This window comes from Artibeus jamaicensis, unplaced genomic scaffold, assembly GCF_021234435.1.
Source record: "Artibeus jamaicensis isolate MK-2021 breed Jamaican fruit bat unplaced genomic scaffold, CSHL_Jam_final scaffold_537, whole genome shotgun sequence".
NCBI lineage: Eukaryota > Metazoa > Chordata > Mammalia > Chiroptera > Phyllostomidae > Artibeus > Artibeus jamaicensis.
The window spans coordinates 46,086,505-46,108,031 of NW_026522047.1; the positions used below are offsets into that span (position 1 = coordinate 46,086,505).

The following is a 21,527-nucleotide window of genomic DNA, read 5'->3' on the forward strand; positions in this document are numbered from 1 at the left end:
ACAGAGCTGGGTGAAAACGACTTGGGCAGCCCCAAGCCCGGAAAAAGTTCTGTTTAAAGGTTAGGGCGCCACTTGGAGGCAGATTCCCACCCACCACTTTTTTTGGGGAAAAAGTGTTTCCCCAAAACCCGGGTTCTCCTCTAGCTGTCACTCAGGAACGAGGGGGCGCGGCCTTGTGAACTGTCCAATCAGGGACGTCGCTGGGGCCGGTGGGCGGGGCCACGCTCAGAAGTCTGGAACAGCGCAACTCCCTTCGGAGGTGCCGCAGACCTCGGGTCTCGTGCGCGCCAAGGATTTTGGTGAATGTTCGTAACCTGTGTCTTCTGTGATCCGCACTGGCCCTGGGAGTCCTGCGCAAGACTCAGGGAGACCCAGGAAACCTAGAAATGGTGAGTGTGCAGGCGGGGGTTCGAAGACCGGAGGAGGTGCCAGTCGGAATCGGCGGTTTCGGACCCGGCTTTCCCGCCGCACCTCGGGCGTCTGCCGGTTCCAGTCCCCTGGGGGCGACGCTCGGACCTCGTTCCTTTCCGGCTTGGAGCGTCGGGCCTGGGGCAGCCGCGGGGACCCTGGGTGTCCCGTCTCGTCACTGCCTGCGGCCACTTCGGCTCGTCCTGAGACTATCTGGGCAGCAGTGCACCCGCAGCAGCGTTTGTCCTCTGATGGTGCGATGACCATGGGGGAGGGGTGGTCGTCTGCGGGCCGTGGTGACTGGGGCGGCAGGGTTTGTGCGTGGAAGCAGCTGTGGTCCGTGGGGCCCTCGGTTCTTCCCTTTCCCTCAGGGGGACCCGGTTTCTCCTGACTTCTCCAGATGTTTGGGGAGCAGGGTCTGCCTCAGATCCACGACTGTCTGTGCTGTGACTGGCAACCGCCCTCCTCGAATTCCAAAGCCAAGTTTCCCTCTGGGAGTCAGGGCATCATTATCAACGATTTGTCCTCCGTGGTACCTTTCAAAGAGACTCAATGCTTCCCCTCCCCCCCCCGCCCCCGCAGCGCCGTGGTTAGCCTTTTTTATTTTAGAGTTACCCATTGTTGTGGATGTTTTACATGAGAAGAAAGGCAAAAAGAACCCTTTGGAACTCTGCTCCATGCAATCCTGGTCCTCTCCGGCGAGGACCTTTCCTGGGCACAGACATCCTAGGGGAACTCTTTGGGTGAAGGTTCCTGTTTGGAGATTTTCTTGGGTGATCTCTTCTTGTCAGCAAAGACCCTCTCTGGATTTCTCACCTTGAAAAGATTTAGTGGCTTAAGTGTTCGTTTTTCAATAGGGGTATATTTTAGAGCTTGAAAGACTATATAAATAGTTCCAGACATGCAAAAAAGGTTTTTGCATGAATTTTTAAAAAGGTTTCGTGATTGCATTTCATTTTTGTATCTTTCTTCTGCTGAGCATGTGTTGTAAATGTGTGAGGTCTGTTTTTCACTTTGGGGGGTTTTCAAATCAAATTGCAGCGTTTAGACTTACAGAGTAGATGTGTTCAAGTATGATCAATTATTTCCAAACCAGTTTCTTTCTCTAGAAATATAACTAACTGACATCTTTTACTAAAAGGAATAGATATTTGGGGTTTTCTAGTTGAATTGGGAAAAGACCCTTAAAAATTTTCTTTTCCCTTTCCATATAAATGCTCTATTTAAGTGATTTTGCTGGATTGTTCAAATTCTGGGTTTGTGTCATTTAAAATATTAATAGTGGTCCAAAGCAACTCCAATGGGAGCAGAAACCTATGGTCAGTGACCCAAGCTAAGACTCCTTTGAGGCTGCGAAGGGAAGTACTTGAAGGCTCAGTTGTTGTTCCTGGGGAGCCTCCTCTTACCGGTACCTTACCTGTTCGTACCCCCTCCCCCCCCATGTAGGAACCTTTACACTGAGAGAAGCTATAGCCCTGGAAAGCTGGAGATGCAAATATACATGGGGTTGGGAGTGGGGATACCCTTTTTGAGGTTGCGGTTTCTAAGGCCTGAACATTTTTAGATCTTATGTATGAATTTCCCATCACCAATGCAGTCGACTTAAGCGTCTAATTTATGCATATTGAGAAAGTCTATGTAGATCAGGGGTTTCAACTTATAGACAGAAGGTTTATGAATGTCTATAAACCTTCATAGTGGGGTTCATGTGGTCAGAACTTTAACTCAGTCTGGCTGAGAGTTTCCCCACGTTGAGAATGGAAGCCTGAGGGAGAAAGCACTTCTATGCTGACAGGAAAGGGGAAGGTGTATGGAGCTCCCAGAATTCAGTTCCGGGGCTGCTCAGTGTCTTTCCCATCCTTTCCCCTCCAGGGGTTCTGTCTCAGCTAGGGGTGTCTGTACCCCTTGTTTGTAATCATAGTCACCTTTTTGACTGTGGGTGTCTTTCTAAACTATCTTGATTCCAGTATTTATTTTTCTTTTTGTTGGATTTCTTTCTATAGTGAGTATTGTAGCCCTTTGATTCTAGTTTCCGTTAGTACTTGGGCTTTTAATACGTAAGTTGATTAAGAGACACTATGTGAGTAACACAAGATAACTGTGGAACTGATACTGTAGGTCAGGGGTCCCCAATTCCTGGACTTGTACTGAATCGGTGACCTTTTAGGAACTGGTTGCACAGCAGGATGTGGGTGGTGGCTGAGCAGTTGAGTGAGCTTGGGAAGCTTCACCTGTATTTACAGCCATTCCCCATTACTTACATTACCACCTGAGCTCTGCCTCCTGTCAGATCAGCAGCAGAAATAGATTCTCATAGGAGCATGAAACCTGCTGTGAACTGCACATGTGAGGGATCTAGGTTGTATGCTCCTTATGAGAACCTAATGCCTGATGACCTGAGGTGGCAGGCTTTATAGTGGCAAGTGAGTTGATGTACTTCAATTATACAGCTGCATCTGGTGGCAGGCTTTAAGTCAGAATCTGACACTTGAGGTGTCACTGTTTCCCATCACCCCCAGATGGGACTGCCTGGTTGCAGACAAACAAGCTCAGGGCTCCCTCTGATTCTGCATTATGGTGAGTTGTATAATTATTTTATTATATATTACAATGTATAAAGTGCAGAAATAAAGTGCACAATAAACATGATGTGCTGAAATCATCCAAAACCATCTACCCCTACCCCGGTCCATGGAAAAATTGTGTTCCATGAAACCAGTCCCTAGTGACAAAAAGGTTGGGGACTGCTGCCATAGATAGTTAACTAGATATTATTAGGAGAGCAAAGGGAATTAGACATTGAGTTTAATAAACTGGGGAGCATGAGCCTGTTTGTTTCACCAGGAAGCTACAGCTTCACAACCCAGGGGATTACAGCATTTCTCTACCAAGGGGATTAATAGTTCTTCCTTCCCCACTCTGGTATCAGATTGTTGGGGGGTGCAGGGGAAGGTGCTGGACCATAGAATCCTGCCAGTCTAGCTGGGGGACGGGGGTGGACCCATCAAAAAGCCCATGTAAACTTGGGAAGTTGATCGGTTCTTTTGAAAAAGCATCCAGTCCATCCCAAACCCAAGCTAATATAATCCCTGGGGAACAAAGGACACATTTTCTCTTTCTCTTTCCCTCTCTTGCTCATGACCCGCACTTGCCTTGTTCACTCGTGTGTCCTCTCTCCATAGCCATGTGGACTTAGCTGCTGTCTGGTCAGTGGCTGCAAAGACTCCACTCACAGGCTCCAGGTGGGAGCCTGAATACCTCAGCATAGCAATGGTTTGCAGTCAGAAGTAGAAGCTAAACTAGCCCGATGCTGAACTGAAATGAGCTTTATATGACACAGGATCTCTGGACACTCACTCTTTCTGGTCCTGACTTTATATGACGGGAGAGACAGAGAGGGGACCCAGGGGCATCCTTTCACACTAATAAACCATCTGGCCATACTCATGTGTGGGTCCTTGAAATGCTTTCCTTGTGGTCCCATGAAAGAGCCTGATTTTCATCAACAGCAGAACCAAATAGAACTTTGGTTGCTTTCAGGCCAAAGATGGCCTGAACATCTAACATCACTGAAGATGTTAGATGAATGTTTTTAAGTTCTCAGATGCTTTTTCCAATTTTAGGTTAGTTTTGTGTGTGCCTGTCCCTAAAGAACTTTGACATGTAAAACACTATAGTAAATGAACTGCTGTTTTTTGGGTGTGAGGAAGGAAGAAAAGCAACCGAATTTCAATTTTCATACTGAGAAAGCACATCAAGGCTTATGTAAGCTTATGCAAATATTTGAAATTTCTGGTACACTTCAGAGCTTAATTGCAAACCTCTAATGTATTATATCTGACTCATTTCCTTTATGTATCCTTAATTGTGAAATATAGAGAAAACTGTCATAATGCTTTTTGTTCTTTTAGTTAGAAAGGGATTCATAAATTTCATGGTACGCATTTTTCTATAATTTATTGTTTAAATCTTGGTGTGGTTTCTTATATCAAAAAGATTAAGTTACGTTTAAAAAAACAATATTTTATTAATAATAATGATTAATCATAGATAGAAGTGGTTTGTATAATTTTTCTATGTTAAATAAATAATGCATGGTAAAGTGAAAAATTCCTAAGCAAATGTCAACAGATGGTCATGGCTGCCAATCTGATGCCAATAGGAATCCCCAGTTTTGGGTGTGGTGAAGAAGAAAACTTGATTCAGTGCAAAACGTCTTAATTGTGATACAGCACAACTATGAAAACAGCAAGACCATAGGACAGCCCTGGCAGCCTCTGAGCCAGGCCCCTCTCTGGCTACATAGCTCTACCGTGCTCCTCAGTGGTTGGTTCTGCTCTGTTCCTTGCCAGTCTACTTTGTGCTGTGCTGGTCTGTTCTGCTCTGATGAGATACCTTCAGTGTTTCAACTCAGCCTGGAAGATGCAGTCTTCAGTGGAAATGGAAAGTGTGCTCCCAGAGCGGGACGGGAGATTGTTTTTTTGGATAGGAGTCTCCACCTTTGGTCCTTCCTCATGTGAATGAGGACTCCAAATCCTCACAGTCTGATTGGCCTGAAGGTACTGTTCTGGTTGGTCAGAAAGGAGCTGCCCTGGTTTGTTGGAGCTATGTAGCTCTGAATGGATGCAGACAGCCTCAGTCCTATAGGTTGAAAGAGAATCCCAGGAATTCCTTTTTATAAGAGCTGGCTAGATGGCAGGAACACAGTACAGGCTTTTCTCTGATGTGCATTTTGCATGAGAGGCCCCTGTGTAGAAATGGCTGTTACACTGTTTTTAAAAATTCAAGCCCAGTTAGCCATCAGGAGCCCTTCTTAGTAGGTATCTTCTTTCTCAGATTTCATACTAGAGAACTAATTGAAGAGGACTTTCTGTCTGCATATTGTGCTCCAGTCTGTGTTCTAACTCCTTCCACCCTCAAATGACCAGTTTTGAGTAATACTTGCTCATTCTGTTAGTGTGTGTTTATATAAAAACAGGCCAGTGTAAACGTATATTTTTCATAATTGTGTTTGTTATTGTCACGAGTGGTCAGGCTCCACATGTTTGATGTTTGACTTCTGAAAACTAAAGCCTGAGTCCTCCCTTTCCCGACAGCCCTAATCTGGACAGGCTGATAGGGAAGCCTGGGGGTCCCTGCACTGTGAGCTGCTACTAGCTGGGTTCTGCCTTGTGCTGTATTGTTGTCTCTACCACTTGCAACCTAGGCATGTGCTCTGACTGGGAATTGAACCAGTGACCTTTTGGTTTGCAGGTTGGGCGCTGAGTCCACTGGGCCATACCAGCCAGGGCTGAGATGGTCTCTCCTTAATAAAAAACAGGTATTTTAGGGAGAAAGAAAAGACAGGAAAGGTAAGCCAGTAGGTGGGGAAATGCTAGAGGGCTCACCAGGAACCCTAAGTAACTGCTGCTGCTGCTCCTACTACATCTGTTGCACCAAAATGCTGACCCTCATAGTGGACAGCACCATTGTTTCAGTTTGGCACAGCAAAGGGATTAGTTCAAACCCTTCTTAAGCCCAGGGTACTTAAACTCTATAGCAACCTTTAGTCATAGTGTAACTGCGTGCAGGTCTGGCTGCCTGCTGCTTCATGAACCAATACTTGAGAGGTAGGTGCTGACGTAAAGGGAAGGGGTTTATGACAGGTACTGGCAACCTGGAAGATGGGGATTCTCGCCTCAAAGCCCATGTTAGTGTCTCAGTGCAGACAGATGTTTTGATAAGGGGGGAGAGAAACAAGGGGAACAAAGAGATCTGGGGGAGAGGCTGTGGATGTGCTGGCAGTGTCCTTAGTGGTCCCGATATGGATTTTTAATGGCAGCATCCTGGAACTGGTCAGTGCCAGCCAACTCCCTGTAGTTGGGTGACCTGTATCACCCAAAGTCATGGTCAAGACTTTTTCTTTTATAAACAGGACCTGAAATTGCTGGTGCTTGCAATATGCTTACAAAGAAAGTGTCAGTATGTGACTTCCTTTTTTCAGTTAGTACATCTTATTCCAATTTTATTTCATGGTAAGTCAGTGTAGTATAAAGTTTTTATTCCCTGTTATAATAGAGTAGACCTCTAACCCTATTGTCAGGGACTTGGGGCTCTTTAAAGGAGCACCTTAAGTTGTCCATAGGCTTCTGATTAAGAAATTGACCTTGACTCCACACTATATGCGATCAGAGCTGCAGTTATAACACATAGTGGGCCCCCTTCACAAGAGGCTTTCATAACCACTGAGCATGTGACCTCCTACTGAGCTGCCTCTAAATGTCTTTGGTCCTGGAAACAGAACCCACTGACTCAACAGGGCTACTGACGTGTGACATGGTGGAGCCCAGCCTTTGCTTTCTGGCTATGACACCTGCAGGAGTGAAACTCATTCGTACTTCAGTCCCTTGAATGAAGCTAGGGTGTTGTAGGAGGTTACCCCTCTCCTAGACTTTGGTTCTTTGGACTGTTTCTTGGGATCCACTGAATGCATAGCGCTGGGGAGTGCATAGTCTTTCAGGAGGACAGTACACATTTGTACTTGATCAAGCTCAGTGGAGAGTTGCTGGTATTCATCCTTTGGTGGGAACATTTCTGATAAAAAACAGAACCCAAGGGTCACCACTGCTAACCAGGAGTCAGGAAGTCATCTTACTACTGGCCCACAGTTGGCCCCATTAGCATATGTTCATAGACTCTAGGACTATTGTCTAAGAGTTGCCTTTTTTGGGAAAAGAACTCTGGGAATGTCTTGCGTCAGATACTGAAAATAAAAATCCAGGTGACCCTTGGATTTTTATCTGTATGTATGTTACTAAGTCTGGTATACCAGGACTCACCAGGAAACTGCTGATCCACATTGGAGTTCTAGAATCCACTGATAGTAACCATGGCACTTCTGAGAATACACAGTGCCACACTCCCCAACAAAGGCATTCTGTGGGAGTTTTACCTCCCTTGCTGGTCTCAGGCTGTAGAGCACCCTGCTGACTTACTGAAGTAAGTTCAAATCAGTTTAATGATACATAGCTTCTTTTATCCATCAGGCAGTCATCACGTGTTAATTGTAATAAGTCTGTCTGCATCTTTTTTTAGTGTTTGATGGATGTCACTTTTGTAAAAGCTGTTTTTGGTTTATGGAATTATTGATCAGAGAGTACAGAGTTCCCACACCTCCCCTGTGCATCCATAGAGTTTGCACTATTTTTTCCATGTTGAATTACTGTGGTACATTTGTTAGAATTGCTGAGCCAATATTGATGCATTAAAGTGCATACTTTGCCCTGGGTTGCCGGTTCCATTCCCAGTCAGGGCACATGCCTGGGTTGAAGGCCAGGTCCCAGTGGGCGGAGCTCACAAGAGGCAACCACACATTGATGTTTCTCTCCCTCTCTTCCCCTCTGTCTAAAAATAAATAAAAAAATATTTTTTAAAAAGTGCATACTTAACATTAGCATTGACTATTTGTGTTATGGGATCTATGGGTTTGGGCAAATGTGTAATAATGTGTAGCTATCATTTTTATATTTTTTATCGTAGTGTTACTTCCCATTAATCTTCTGTGCGCTGATTATTCAATCATTTCTCTCCCCAACCTCTAAATTCTTCAAACCCAGAGTACAGTCATACCTGGGTACTCATCGGCTTTAGAACTCTCAAACTGTACTCATTGCATTTTGACAAGAAGAAGATGTTTCAGCACTCAGTGCTTGCTTGGGACTTGTAGCACTTGTTAGAACTTGTGTGAGTCACAATGCCATCCTGTAAGAGAAAGTGCTTCAGTACTCATTAGTTTCGGCATTCCTGATGAGTTCCTGAATGAATTAATGTTGAGTACGGATGTAGCACTGTATCTTTTTTTTGGCTCACAGTTTTCTCTTTTCCAAAATGTAATGTAGTTGGAATGATATAGTGTGTAGCCTTGTGAGATTGGCTTCTTTCACTTAGCATTGCTCTTTTAAGAGCAATGTTTTCCTCCTGTGTTTTCATGGCTTAATACCCCATTTCTTTTTATCACTGAAAAATATTTCATAGTTTGGATTTACCACTGGTTGTCATTTAGGTTTACCACTAATTGTTTACCTTTTGAAGGACATTATGCTTAACTCTTAATTCTTGCCAATTATGAATAAACTGCAAATAATTCATGAGCAGGATTTTGTATAAACATAAGGTTTCAATTCGTTTAGGTCTATATTATGGAGTGTAATTGCTGGACCTTAAACATATGTAGTAAGAGTACATTCATTGATGAAAGAAAGTTCCTTTCTCCAATGTAGGCATGCCCAGTTCCATTCCCACCAGCAATGAATGTGGATTACCTTCACCTCCACATTCCATCAGCATATGGTGTTCTGAGCATTTAAAATTTTATCCATTTAATAAATGTGTAGCGCCTCATTGTTCTTTTGCACTTAGATTTCCTCGGGTTATCATGTAGGTGTTTATTACTTTTGCTTTTTACACATAGGTCTCTGATGTATTTTGAGTTAGTTTTTGTGAAATGTGTATGGTCTTTGTCTCTATTTGTTTTCTGTGTGTGTTTGTATGTGGGTATTTATTATCTCCATCACTTTGTTGAAAAGACTTTCTTTTTCTGTTGAATTGCTTTGCTTCCTTGGTCAGTTGAGCACGTCTCTGTGGCTCTACAGGAAAGGTATTGGCTTGTGTGTCTTTCAATTACTCTCATTTATTTCAGGAGTTCTTTTTTTGTTGTGAGTTCTCTCTGGTGTTTCACATAGACACTTATGTCATGAGAAACAAATGTGATGAGTTTAGTTACACGTTTTGAGGATGTTTCTTTTCCAAGGAGTACATAGACACTGGCTGGTGTGGTTCAGTGGTCGGCGTCATCCTATAGGTTGTGAGTTCAATTCCAGTCAGGACAAATACCCAGGTTGTGGGTTTGATCCTGGGTTGTGGTATGTAGGAGTGGCATAGGAGAATGTAACCAATCGATGGATCTTCTTTTATTCTATTTTATTTTAAAACTAAAAAAAAATATTTAATTTTAGAGAGGGTGGGAGGGGAGGGAGAAAGAGAGGGAAAGAAATATTGATGTGTGAGAGATGCATAGATCTGTTGCCTTTTGTATGTCCCCAGCTGGGGCTTCTGGCCGGCAACCCAGGCACATGTGCCTGGGAATCAAACTGGTGACCTTTGGGTTCATAGGCTGGCACTGAATCCACTAAGCTACACCAGCCAGGGCTCTTTTTTTTAAGATTTTATTTTTTTAATTTTAGAGAGTGGAAAGGAGGGAGAAAGAGAGGAAGAGAAGATTAGTTAGTTGCCTCTCACATGCCCCCAACTGAGAAACCTGGCCCACAACCCAGGCATGTGTCGTGACTGGGAATCAAACCTTTGGTCTGTAGGCCAGCGCTGAAGTACCGAGCCACAGCAGCCAGGGCTCTATTCATTTTCAACAGTCATTTTTTTTCTAATCCTCTGCCTTCATCATTTACATTTTTTTCTGATGATTTTTTAATGGTTCTTGCTAAGATCAGCAATGAACTCTTTTTAAAATTGACTTTAAAGAGAGAGGAAGGGCCCTGGCTGGTGTAGCTCATTGGATTGAGTGCAGGCATGTGAACCAAAGCATCGCAGTTCGATTCCCAGTCAGGGCACATGCCTGGGTTGCAGGCCAGTTCCCAGCAGGAGACACACAAGAAGCAACCATACATTGATATTTCTCTCCCTCTCTCCTTCCCTTCCCCTCTAAGGATAAATAAATAAAATCTTTAAAAAAAGAGAGAGAGAGGAAGGGAAATAGTAAGAGAGAGAAAAATAAAACATTGACCTGCTGTTGCACTTATTCATGCACTCATTGGTTGATTCCTGTATGTGCCCCATCCGGATATTGAACCTGTAACCCTGGTGCATCAGACAACGCTCTAACACTCTGAGCCACCTGGCCAGGTTGTTTTAGTTAAAGTAGCTGTATTAATAGTGTTTTCCACCAAGATGGTGGAGTATATAAACTCCGTACTCGCATCCTCCCCTGACTACATCAAAATTACAACCAAACTACAGAAAAACTATCATTGAGAACCACCTCAAATTTAGCTGAACAGTTCTTATACATAAGGATATACAGAATAATCCATATGGAGACTGGTTCAAGGGGCAGAGGCACTGAATGAGCTGGTAGCACACCCACATGTGGTGTTTAAAAATTGGGGAGCAATATCTCGGTTATGGAAAGCCCCTCTGAGACGCAGGAGTCTTACCCCCACTTCAGGCATCCCAGCCCAGGGTTCCAGTGCTGGGAAGAAAAGTACCCATAACTTCTGGGTGTGGAAACCAGCAGAGATTGTGGCTGAGTGACACAGAGGGCTACTGAAGTCTTAGGCATTTCTCTTAAAGGGCCCATGCACAAACTTACTTGGACTTACTCATTCTGAGATCTAGTGCATGAACAACCTCTCAAAGGCTGTCAGGGACATACAAGGAAGAACTGGATTGTCTGGTTTTTGGGTAAGGGCTGGAGGAGCAGCTCTCTCCCAGACTGAAGTGGTGGCTGAAGCCTGCCTTTTTTCCCCCTAAGCAGACATAGGCAGGCACCATATCTTAGTCTCCATAAAAAAATAATAAAATAAAAATGAAGGGTTATTTTAAATATCATTGGTTTTGTGTTCTGTCTTTATTGTTATTTATTGTCTTTGCACTAGAATCTGGCGATATAGGGTTTTTTTTTTTTTTTTGGTACAGGCCTTGTAAGAACAGAATATTTGGGGCATATCTCAATGTACCACCTGTTCTTTTTCTTAATTTTGGAGATTTCATTTGCCCTTTAACCTCAAGCCTCTGATGGATATAAGAATAATTGTTTATCCGGACAAGATGGAGGCATAGGTGGAAATATTGTGCCTCCTCACACAACCAGAATTAAGGACAACAAAGATTTAGAAACACAAACACAACCAGGACAGACATAAAATTGAACTGTAAACTGTATGGAAGTCCAACAACCATTCATCCAGACCAGTAAGAGGGGCAGAGTTGGCAGCCAGTGGAGAGGGGTCGCGGCAGGAAAAGGTGGTGGCTGGCAGACCTGGGCATGGGGAGGAAATGAGCAGACCCTATGAGGCATGCAAGGTGGTTGGCTGACCATGAACACACATTCATGTGCAGATAAACTAGACAAAAATGGGCAGCGAGACAGACCTTGCAACCCAGGGCCCCAGTGATCAGAAATAAAGCCCAAAAGCACCGATTGAAAACACTTGTGGAGGTTGAGGTTCTGGGAAAGACTCCCACCCTCACAGGAGAGTTTGTTGGAGAGACACACAGGGTCCTAGAATGTGCACAAGCCCACCCACATGGAAAACAGCTCCAGAAGGGCTCAATTTGCTTGTGGGAAGCGGCAGAGGGGACTGGGATTCAAGGGAGAGTAAAACAAGCACCATTGTTCTCTCTCTGACCCTGCCCCCACATACGGAGTCACAACCCAGGGACAGGGGTTGCCCCACCCTGGTGAACACCTAATGCTCTGCCCCTCATACATAACAGGCACAACCTGACTAAAAAATTATGGCTCAAACAGAAGAACCAATCAAAGCCCCAGATCCAATACTTTTTTTTAAGTTCTTTTTTTAAAAAAAATTATTTATTTATCTGTCTATCTTTAGAGGGGAAGGAGAGAGGGAGAGAAACATCAGTGTATGGTTGCCTTTCATGCCTCCCTTGCTGGGAACTGGCCTGCAGGGAACCGGCCTGCAACCCAGACATGTGCCCTGACTGGGAATTGAACCGAGATCCTCTGGTTCGCAGGCCTGTGCTCAATCCACTGAGCTACACCAGCCAGGGCTCCAATACTTTTTTAAGTGACCAAGAAATAGCCAACTTATCAGATGCACAGTTCAAAGCACTGGTGATCAGGACGCTCACAGAACCGGTTGATTTTGGTCACAAATTAGATGAAAAAATGAAGGCTACACTGAGTGAAATGAAGAAAAATGCACAGGGAACCAATAGTGATGAGAAGGAAACTGGGACTCAAATCAGTGGGTGACCAGAAGGAAGAAACAAACATCCAACCAGGGAAGAATGAAGAAACAAGAATTCAAAAAAATGAGGAGAGGCTTAGGAACCTCCAGGACATCTTTAAACATTCCAACATCCAAATTATAGGGGTACCAGAAGGGGAAGAGGAAGACCAACAAGTAGAAAACTTATTTTAACAAATAATAAAGGAGAACTTCCCCAATCTGGCAAAGGAAATAGACTTCCAGGAGTCCAGGAAGCTCAGAGAGTCCCAAAGAAGTTGGACCCAAGAAGGAACACACCAAGGCACAGCATAATTACAGTAGCCAATATTAAAATGAAGGAGAGAATCCTAGAAGCAGCAAGAGATTAGGGGACCATCACCTACAAAGGAGTTCCCATCAGACTGTCAGTGGATTTCTCAAAAGAGACCTTACAGGCAAGAAGGGGCTGGAAAGAAGTATCCCAAGTCATGAAATGCAAGGACCTACATCCAAGATTGCTCTATCCAGCAAAGCTTTCATTTAGAATGGAAGGCCAGATAAAGTGCTTTTCAGATAAGGTCAAGTTCAAGGAGTTCATCATCACCAAATTCTTATATGAAATGTTAAAGGGACTTATCTAAGAAAAAGAAGATAAAAATATGAACAGTGAAAGGACAGCAAACTGAGTTATTAACAACCACACCTAAAACGAAAGCAAACTAAGCAGACAGCTAGATCAGGAACAGAACCACAGAAATAGAGATCACCTGGAGGGTTAGCAACAGGGGAATGGGAGGAGGAGAAGGGGGGAGAAGGTACTGAGAATAAGTAGCACAGACAGTAGAGAGAAAATAGACAGGGGGAGGGCAAGAGTAGTGTGGGAAATGTAAAAGCTAAAGAACTTAAGACACATGGACATGAACTGAAGTGGGGGAATGTGGGTGGGAGAGGGTGTGCGGGGTGGAGGGGAATGAAGGGGGGGAAATGGGACAACTGTAATGGCATAATCGATAAAATATATTGTTGAAAAAAGAAAAAAGAATAATAGTTTATTTCACTTTTTTTCTTTAAAAAAAGATTTTATTTATTTATTTCTAGAGAGAGGGATAGGGAGGGAGAAAGAGAAAGAGAGAAACATCAGTGTGTGTTGCCTCTCACATGCCCCCGACCAGTGAGTGACCTGGCCCGCAACCCAGGCATGTGCCCTGACAGTGAATCAAACAGGCGACCCTTTGGTTATCAGGCCAGCACTCAATCCACTAAGCCACACCAGCCAAGGCACTTTTTTTTTTCTTTTTGATGAGATTGAGAATGGCAGCTCTGAAGTTCTCTAAGTGCCACACCATAAGGTGGCAAGTCAGCCTCTAGAGTGACTTGTCAGGAGAATTTTTCTTTGAAATTGGAGAGTGGAAATTTTGTGTTCTTTTAGAAGGAAGGACTGTGGAACCTTTTATGTGTTCTGTAATCATGACCAAGATCACTATCCGACTACATGGACTTCAGTGAAGTCCCTGGCAGTCTGCAGCTCTTAACCTGTTTCTCAAGGGCAGTGAGGCCCAGGGTACCCCATGAGGTTTGACCAAAAAGAACTCTCCTGGCCTGTTCTCTCACTATGTGTTCTAGAATTTGGCAGGAAGCAGCCCTGAGCGTGAGTACAGGGATTTTGTGGCATAGCTTGTTATGGCTTCTTTGTTGTGTCTGAACTCTAAGTTTCAAAGAACCTTCTTGCCCCATTAAACTGGACAGAGAGGGAAAGGAAGAACTAAGTCTGTGATAAGTACTACATAAATTACAAGCAATGCTTCTGCACAGTCATATTTACATTGAGCCAGTTGTGTCTGATTACTGGTAAAGGCCTGGACTTTAGGACAACATTGTCAGCTGGCTTACTTGAAAGTGATTTTCACAGGCCTCCTGGACTCTCATGTTGGGTTATGGGAATAGAAGTTGGCTTCCAGTTTTTCACTGTTTTATTTATTGAAACATCATGCAGATTTAACCCTCTGCCTTGTGGATTGCTATAAATGGTGGGTGATAGTACATGAAAGAATTATTTTCATGAGAAATTAGTGGTCTTAAAATGATAGTACATGTTTCAGCTGTACGGCATTTCTGTTATTTTCAAAAATGGTCAAGATTCTGATATTACAGAGAAATAAGATGTATTATGCCAGGTGTGGTAGTGCACACCTGTAGTCCCAGCTCCTTGGGAGGCTGAGGCAGAATGATTGCTTGAGCCCAGGAGTTCTGGGCTGTCGTGAGCTATGCCAGTCGGGTGTCCGCACTACGTTTGGCATCAATACGGTGACGTCCCTGGAGGGTGGGCCATGAGGTTGCCTAAGGTGGGGTGAAGGACCGGGTTGGAAATGGAACAGATCAAAACTCCCATGCTGATCAGAAGATGTATTATGAGCACAGTAAGAATATATAAGTAGTTTCCGGGTGGTCAAAATGCTGTTAAATTTATGAGAAAGTAACTTTTCAATGACCAAGTTATAAATATCTAGAGACAAGAGAATTTTAGGTAACTTTTCTGTAAATGGAGTCTAGGTGCCCAGTGCTGACATTCTCACATTTTACTCTGTGTGTGTGTGTGTGTGTGTGTGTGTGTATATATATATATATATATATATATATATATATATATATATATGGTGTTTTAGGACTCCCTTGCTTTTGAGGATGTGTCTGTGAACTTCAGTCTGGAGGAGTGGGCCTTACTGGATCCTTCACAGAAGAAGCTCTACAGAGATGTAATGACAGAAACCTTTAGGAACCTGGCCTCCATAGGTAAGGATGAGGACATTCCTTCAGTCATCAGTTAGAGAACAAGAGTTTCTTGCTTAACAATGTTGTTTCAAGTTCTGTAATGTGGAAAAGGAAGATGCTGGTAAATAATCTGGGTATGGCTACAGCTCTTCATGATCTTGGAGCAAATAATTTGTCTATTGTTCTAATTCTTTGAAATCCTTTTTCTGGGTCTTCCTTTTAGGAAAAAGATGGGAAGAACATGACATCAAAGATCAGTACAAAAAGCAGAGGAGAAAATTAAGGTGAGTCACACTTGCAAGAGAAAACAGTGTCTCATGGGAGGATTGTAGTATTGGGTTGGTTAAAAAGTTTTTTTTTTGTAAGATGTCTCTACTTGTACTTATTTTTCTTTAACTTCATTTGAAACAGTTTTGTTAGATTCCACTGTGACAGCTGCCAGATCAGTGTGCATTAAAAAAATATCAAAATTGGTGAATTTTTGTGTAGCCATTTTAATATTGAAAATGGAAGGAAATACGCAACATTTTCAGCACATTATGCTTTGTTATTTCAAGAAAAGTAAAAGTGCAAATGAAATGCAAAAAAAGAAAAAAAAAGATTTGTGCAGTGTATGGAGAAGGCTGTGACTGACTAAATTGTCAAAAAGTGGTTTGTGCCCCTGGCTGGTGTGGCCCAGTGGACTGAGCACCGGCCTGTGAACCTGCCCGGGTCCAGCCTCGGCAGGGTTCAGGGTTCCCAAAGCATGGACGGCGCAGACAGTCAATGAAGAGTCACACACCCGATTGGATGCCAGAAAACAGCCAGCCTCTGTGGGTCTGACCGAACTCTCAGAGTTTGATTTAGGCTTTATTTTTATAGAGATTGTTACATAACATTAAAGGACCAGGTGTATGGAGTGATCAGTTAAGCAGAAAAAACCAATACAGAGGTAACCAGGAAAAGTACAAGAATTTCCATAGTTTCAGTTATGTTAAACAAAGATTGTTTTGACCAGGAGAGCCATTAATCAGACATTTAGAAATAGCTGTATGTACAGAGTTTAGATGTCTCATTGTTTATTAAAATTTTTAGAATTTGGTATGGAGCAAAAGGATACGCTAGACTGAGCAGAGGTTATAGGAAATTTGTTAGAAGGCCTTTGTGATGTTTAAGTTAGCTATCTATCTTTCTGTCTAAAATGTTTCTTTATGTAATATGGACTCTGACTCCTTGGTAATTGTTTCTATGTGCTTAGTTTGTAATAGCTAACCAGCTTCTCCTGTTTCTTTGCCTGTCTAATTCTAATTAATATATATTCCTGTTTAAGGTGGAGGAGGAGCTGTTACTCCATCAACTTTTAGACATTCAGGGGCTACTTCATTAGGGGTGGACTTTGTTCTATGGCCAAGAAATCATTTTGTACAACTTCATTGGAATTATGTGGATCATTGGGCCTGAAATGCAGGTGTCTAAAAATCCCACCACCTATTAATCACAAAAGCAAACATGCAGGGAGAGATAGACAGGAAGTCCAGCCACAGTTGCCTGTGCTGTGCAGATGCATCTCATCTGTCTTGACTGTGTCAAGGGGCGGCTGCTGGTCGGCTCCCAACATGAACCAAAGGGTCTCCAGTTCAATTCCTAGTCAGGGCACATGCCTGGGTAGTGAGCCAGGTCCCCAGTAGGGGGAGCATGAGAAACAGTCACATATTGATGTTTCTCTTCTTCCCTTTCTCTCTCCCTTCTCCCTCCCTTCCCCTCTGTCTAAAAATAAATAAACAATTCAAAAAACTGGTTTGTAAAGTTTTGTGCTGGAGATTTCTTGCTGGACAATGCTCCACAATCATGTAGACCAATTGAAGTTGATAGTGGTCAAATCAAGACATTAATTGAGAGCAATCAACATTATACCACATGAGAGATAACCAACATACTCAAAATATTCAGATCAGTAAAGTTATTGGTGAAAGTGAAAAATGTGTTTTTTTATTTTATGGAAAAAACTCAATGGACTTTATGGCCAACCCAATATGTTGTGAAATATTCTTTAAAAATATATTTTATTGATTATATTATTTCAGTTGTCCCATTTCCCCCCTTCATTCCCCTCTACCCTGCACACCTTCTCCCACCCACATTCCCCCCCTTTAGTTCATGTCCATGTGTCTTAAGTTCTTTAGCTTTTACATTTCCCACACTACTCTTGCCCTCCCCCTGTCTATTTTCTCTCCACTGTCTGTGCTACTTATTCTCTGTACCTTCTCCCCCCTTCTCCTCCTCCCACTCCCCTGTTGCTAACCCTCCAGGTGATCTCCATTTCTGTGGCTCTGCTCCTGTTCTAGCTGTCTGCTTAATTTGCTTTTGTTTTAGGTGTGGTTGTTAATAACTGTGAGTTTGCTGTCCTTTCACTGTTCATAGTTTTTATCTTCTTTTTCTTAGATAAGTCCCTTTAACATTTCATATAAGAATTTGGTGATGATGAACTCCTTGAACTTGACCTTATCTGAAAAGCACTTTATCTGGCCTTCCATTCTAAATGAAAGCTTTGCTGGATAGAGCAATCTTGGATGTAGGTCCTTGCATTTCATGACTTGGAATACTTCTTTCCAGCCCCTTCTTGCCTGTAAGGTCTCTTTTGAGAAATCCACTGACAGTCTGATGGGAACTCCTTTGTAGGTGACGTTCCCCTAATCTCTTGCTGCTTCTAGGATTCTCTCCTTCATTTTAATATTGGCTACTGTAATTATGCTGTGCCTTGGTGTGTTCCTCCTTGGGTCCACCTTCTTTGGGACTCTCTGAGCTTCCTGGACTTCCAGGAAGTCTATTTCCTTTGCCAGATTGGGGAAGTTCTCCTTTATTATTTGTTGAAATAAGTTTTCTACTTGTTGGTCTTCCTCTTCCTCTTCCCCTTCTGGTACCCCTATAATTTGGATGTTGGAATGTTTAAAGATGTCCTGGAGGTTCCTAAGCCTCTCCTCATTTTTTTGAATTCTTGTTTCTTCATTCTGTTCTCGTTGAACATTTCTTTCTTCCTTCTGGTCACTCCACTGATTTGAGTCTCAGTTTCCTTCCCATCACCACTGGTTCCCTATGCATTTTCCTTCATTTCACTTAGCATAGCCTTCATTTTTTCATCTAGTTTGTGACCAAATTCAACCAGTTCTGAGTGTCCTGATCACCAGTGTTTTTAACTCTTCATTTGATAGGTTTGCTATCTTTTAGTCGCTCAGTTGTATTTGCTGTGGAGCTTTGATCTATTCTTTCATCTGGGCCTTTTTTTTTTTTTTTTTTTTGTCTTGTCGTTCCTGTTATGTATGAGGGATGGTGCTTAGGTGTTCACCAGGGCAGGGCAACCCCTGTCCTTGGGTTGTAACTCTGTATGTGGGGGCGGGGTCTGAGAGGGAGCATTGGTGCTTGCTCTGCTCTCTGTTAGACCTCAGTCTCTTCCACCACTTCCCCCAAGCAAACTGGGCCTTTCTGGTGCTGATTCCCGTGTTCATGGGCTTGTGTGTGTTTTAGAACCCTGTGGGTCTCTCCAATGAACTCTTCTGTGAGGCTGGGAGTCTTTCCCTGTGCCTTGACTCCCACAAGTATTTTCAATCAGTGTTTTGAGGCTTTATTTCCCAGTGCTAGGACCCTGGGTTGCACGATCTGTCTCACTCCCCAGTTATCTGCCCTCAAATGTGGACCACTGCCCGGTAAGCCAGCCGCCTTGCACATGGTGCCCCACATCTCAATCACCCCCTTGCTGGGTCTGTCCATTGCCACCCCATGCCCAGGGTCTGCCAGCTACCACCTGGGTGCCCAGGGTTTGCCTGGTGCCATCTGGTGTGCCTGGGGTGCCCTGGGCACCCTCTGTCACCTCTTCCTGTGTCCCAACCCCTGTCTGCTCCACTGCCTGACTCCGCCCTGCCTACCTGTCTGGATGAATGTGTCTATTTCATCTCTTTGGCTGTCTGACTTCCATACAGTTCAATTTTGTCAGTTCTGGTTGTTATTTTGTTTCTAAATTTTTGTTGTCCTTATTTTGATTGTGCGAGGAGGCACAGTGTATCTACCTACCCCTCCATCTTGGCTGGAAGTCTATTGTGAAATATTTAAAATATGTAGCAAACAAAGCAAACAAACTCTGCTTCAAATGTATTCTTTTTATAAAAAATTTTAACAGTACTCTTTTAAATGTAACATCTATGTTCAGTGTTTACTAAATAGTTCACTTGGAAACAGCATTAATAAACCCTATATGTGAATATCAGTTTTATAATAACAAGGGTAAAGTCTTGGAGAACATTCAGTATATTTTCAGATGAGATTGGGTGCATTCAGGGTGGTATGGCCCCAGACTTAGTATATTTTCAGACAAGACAGAATATCTATACTTTTTCTATAATTCATAATAGATACAATTAATATAAAATTATTAATAAAGAAATCACTAATAATGTGCTTATTTTTTATAGAAGTCCAGTGGTAGTGAGAATCTGTGAAAGTAAACAGGTTAATCCATGTGGAGAAACGTTCAGCCTTATTTCAAATCACAATCTGAAGGAAAAAACCACCAGAGTGAAACAGCATGACTGCAGAATATGTGGAAAATTTTTTAGGTCTCGTTCATCCCTTAGAGGCTACAACAGATGTCACACAGGACACAAAGCATATGAATTTCAGAAAAATGGAGAGAAGCCTTATAAGTGTAAAGAATGTGATAAAGCCTTTAGTCGCCTACTGTGGTTGGAAAAACATGAAGGAACCCACAATGAAAAGAATCCCTATGTATGTTCAATATGTGGTAAAGCCTTCAGGTCTTCCAGAAATGTTAAAGTACATGAAAGAACTCACACTGGAGAGAAATCCTACGAATGTAAAATAAGTAGTACAGCATTTAGGTATCTCAGTGATCTTCGAAGACATGAAAGAACTCACACTGGAGAGAAACTCTATAAATGTAAAATATGTGGTAAAACTCATAGAGACCACTGGTCTCTTAAAATACATGAGAGAGTTCATACTGGAGAGAAACCCTATGAATGTAAGAAATGTGGTAAAGCTTACATATCTTTCAGGTCCTTAAAAAGACACAAATCTACTCATACTGTGGAGAAACCCTATGAATGTAAACTATGCAATACGGCATTTAGGTATGCTAGTGATCTTCAAAGACATGAAAGAACCCACACTGGAGAGAAACCCTATGAATGTAAAATATGTAGTACAGCATTTAGGTATATCAGTGATCTTCGAAAACATGAAAGAACTCACACACGAGAGGAATACGTGGTAAATGTAAATGTAAAATACGTGGTAAAGCCCACAGAGAGACAAAAAAACACAAAAAACTCACACTATGTAGAAACCCTATGGATGAAAAATATGTAATACAACAGGAAGAGACATACCTTGTACTCTAGCAGGAAGGTGTTTCTACTACCCAAACAGAGGTAAGATTTCTCCTAACCCAGCACAAGACCATCCACTGGGAACTGTTAAAACTCAGTCATTGAAGAGTCCTCACAACCTTGAACTCTGACTTGCCTCTAATGAACTTTGACTTAAAGCACCCCTTCCAAACTTCCTTCTTTTTCTCTAGAAAGTAACATTCTTCTTTGTTTGTTCAACCTGCCTATAGATTTTGCTCTGGTTTGTTTGCGCCAAAATACAGTTCTCTGCTATTACCAAATAAACCCACTTTGCTAGTTAAATAGTTAGATTTTTCAGTAAATCTCCAAAGCACTCCAAATACACAAACACTTTAGAGGGTTGTGTTTGTTTTTAGGTTTTTCATGAGAGACAAAGTCCCTGCAGCCATGGTGTGTACCTGGGGGACCTACTAACTTTGGTCTATTTATTTAGCAGCCTGGCAGAGTTCTGTTTCCTTAAAAGGGCTTCTTGCTGCATGGGGGTAGGCTGTACTGGTAAGGTGCCATCTATAGCACAACAAATGAAAATAAACACTTAACATTAGTAAAACCTTTGAAGAGAGTTCAGGATCCACACTGACACTTTTTGGGTTTCTCCTGTTCCCTAGGATGAATACATTCAAATATTTTTTGAGGCGTCATCTTAATTATATGTTTTTTGTGCTTTTCACATCACTTTTCAATTAATACTTGAGTTCAAATACATAAAAATGAAATGTGTCATTATTCAATTGTCATTAATAAAGCTCTGACCTCCTTTTTAATATTTGACTTTTTTTTAAAAAGATTTTATTTATTTATCTTTAGAGGAGAAGGGAAGGAGAGAGGGAGAGAAATATCAATGTATGGTTGCCTCTTGTGCATCTCCCCAGGGGAACTGGCCTGCAACCCAGGCATGTGCCCTGACTGGGAATTGAACTGAGATCGTCTGGTTCGCAGGCCTGCACTCAATCCACTTAGCTACACCAGCCAGGGCTTAATATTTGACTCTTAATTTGCTTTAGAG

General features: G+C 42.7%; 1 protein-coding gene across 1 annotated transcript; it reads left to right on the forward strand.

Moving 5' to 3' along the window:
• Positions 1-239: 239 nt before the first annotated feature.
• LOC119038860 (zinc finger protein 14-like) lies at positions 240-21,168 on the forward strand. Its single transcript, XM_037131403.2, has 4 exons — positions 240-389; positions 15,017-15,143; positions 15,346-15,406; positions 19,565-21,168. The coding sequence occupies exons 1-4, from the start codon at positions 387-389 to the stop codon at positions 20,478-20,480; spliced, it is 1,107 nt and encodes a 368-aa protein (XP_036987298.2). The 5' UTR covers positions 240-386; the 3' UTR covers positions 20,481-21,168.
• The last annotated feature ends 359 nt before the right edge of the window (positions 21,169-21,527 follow it).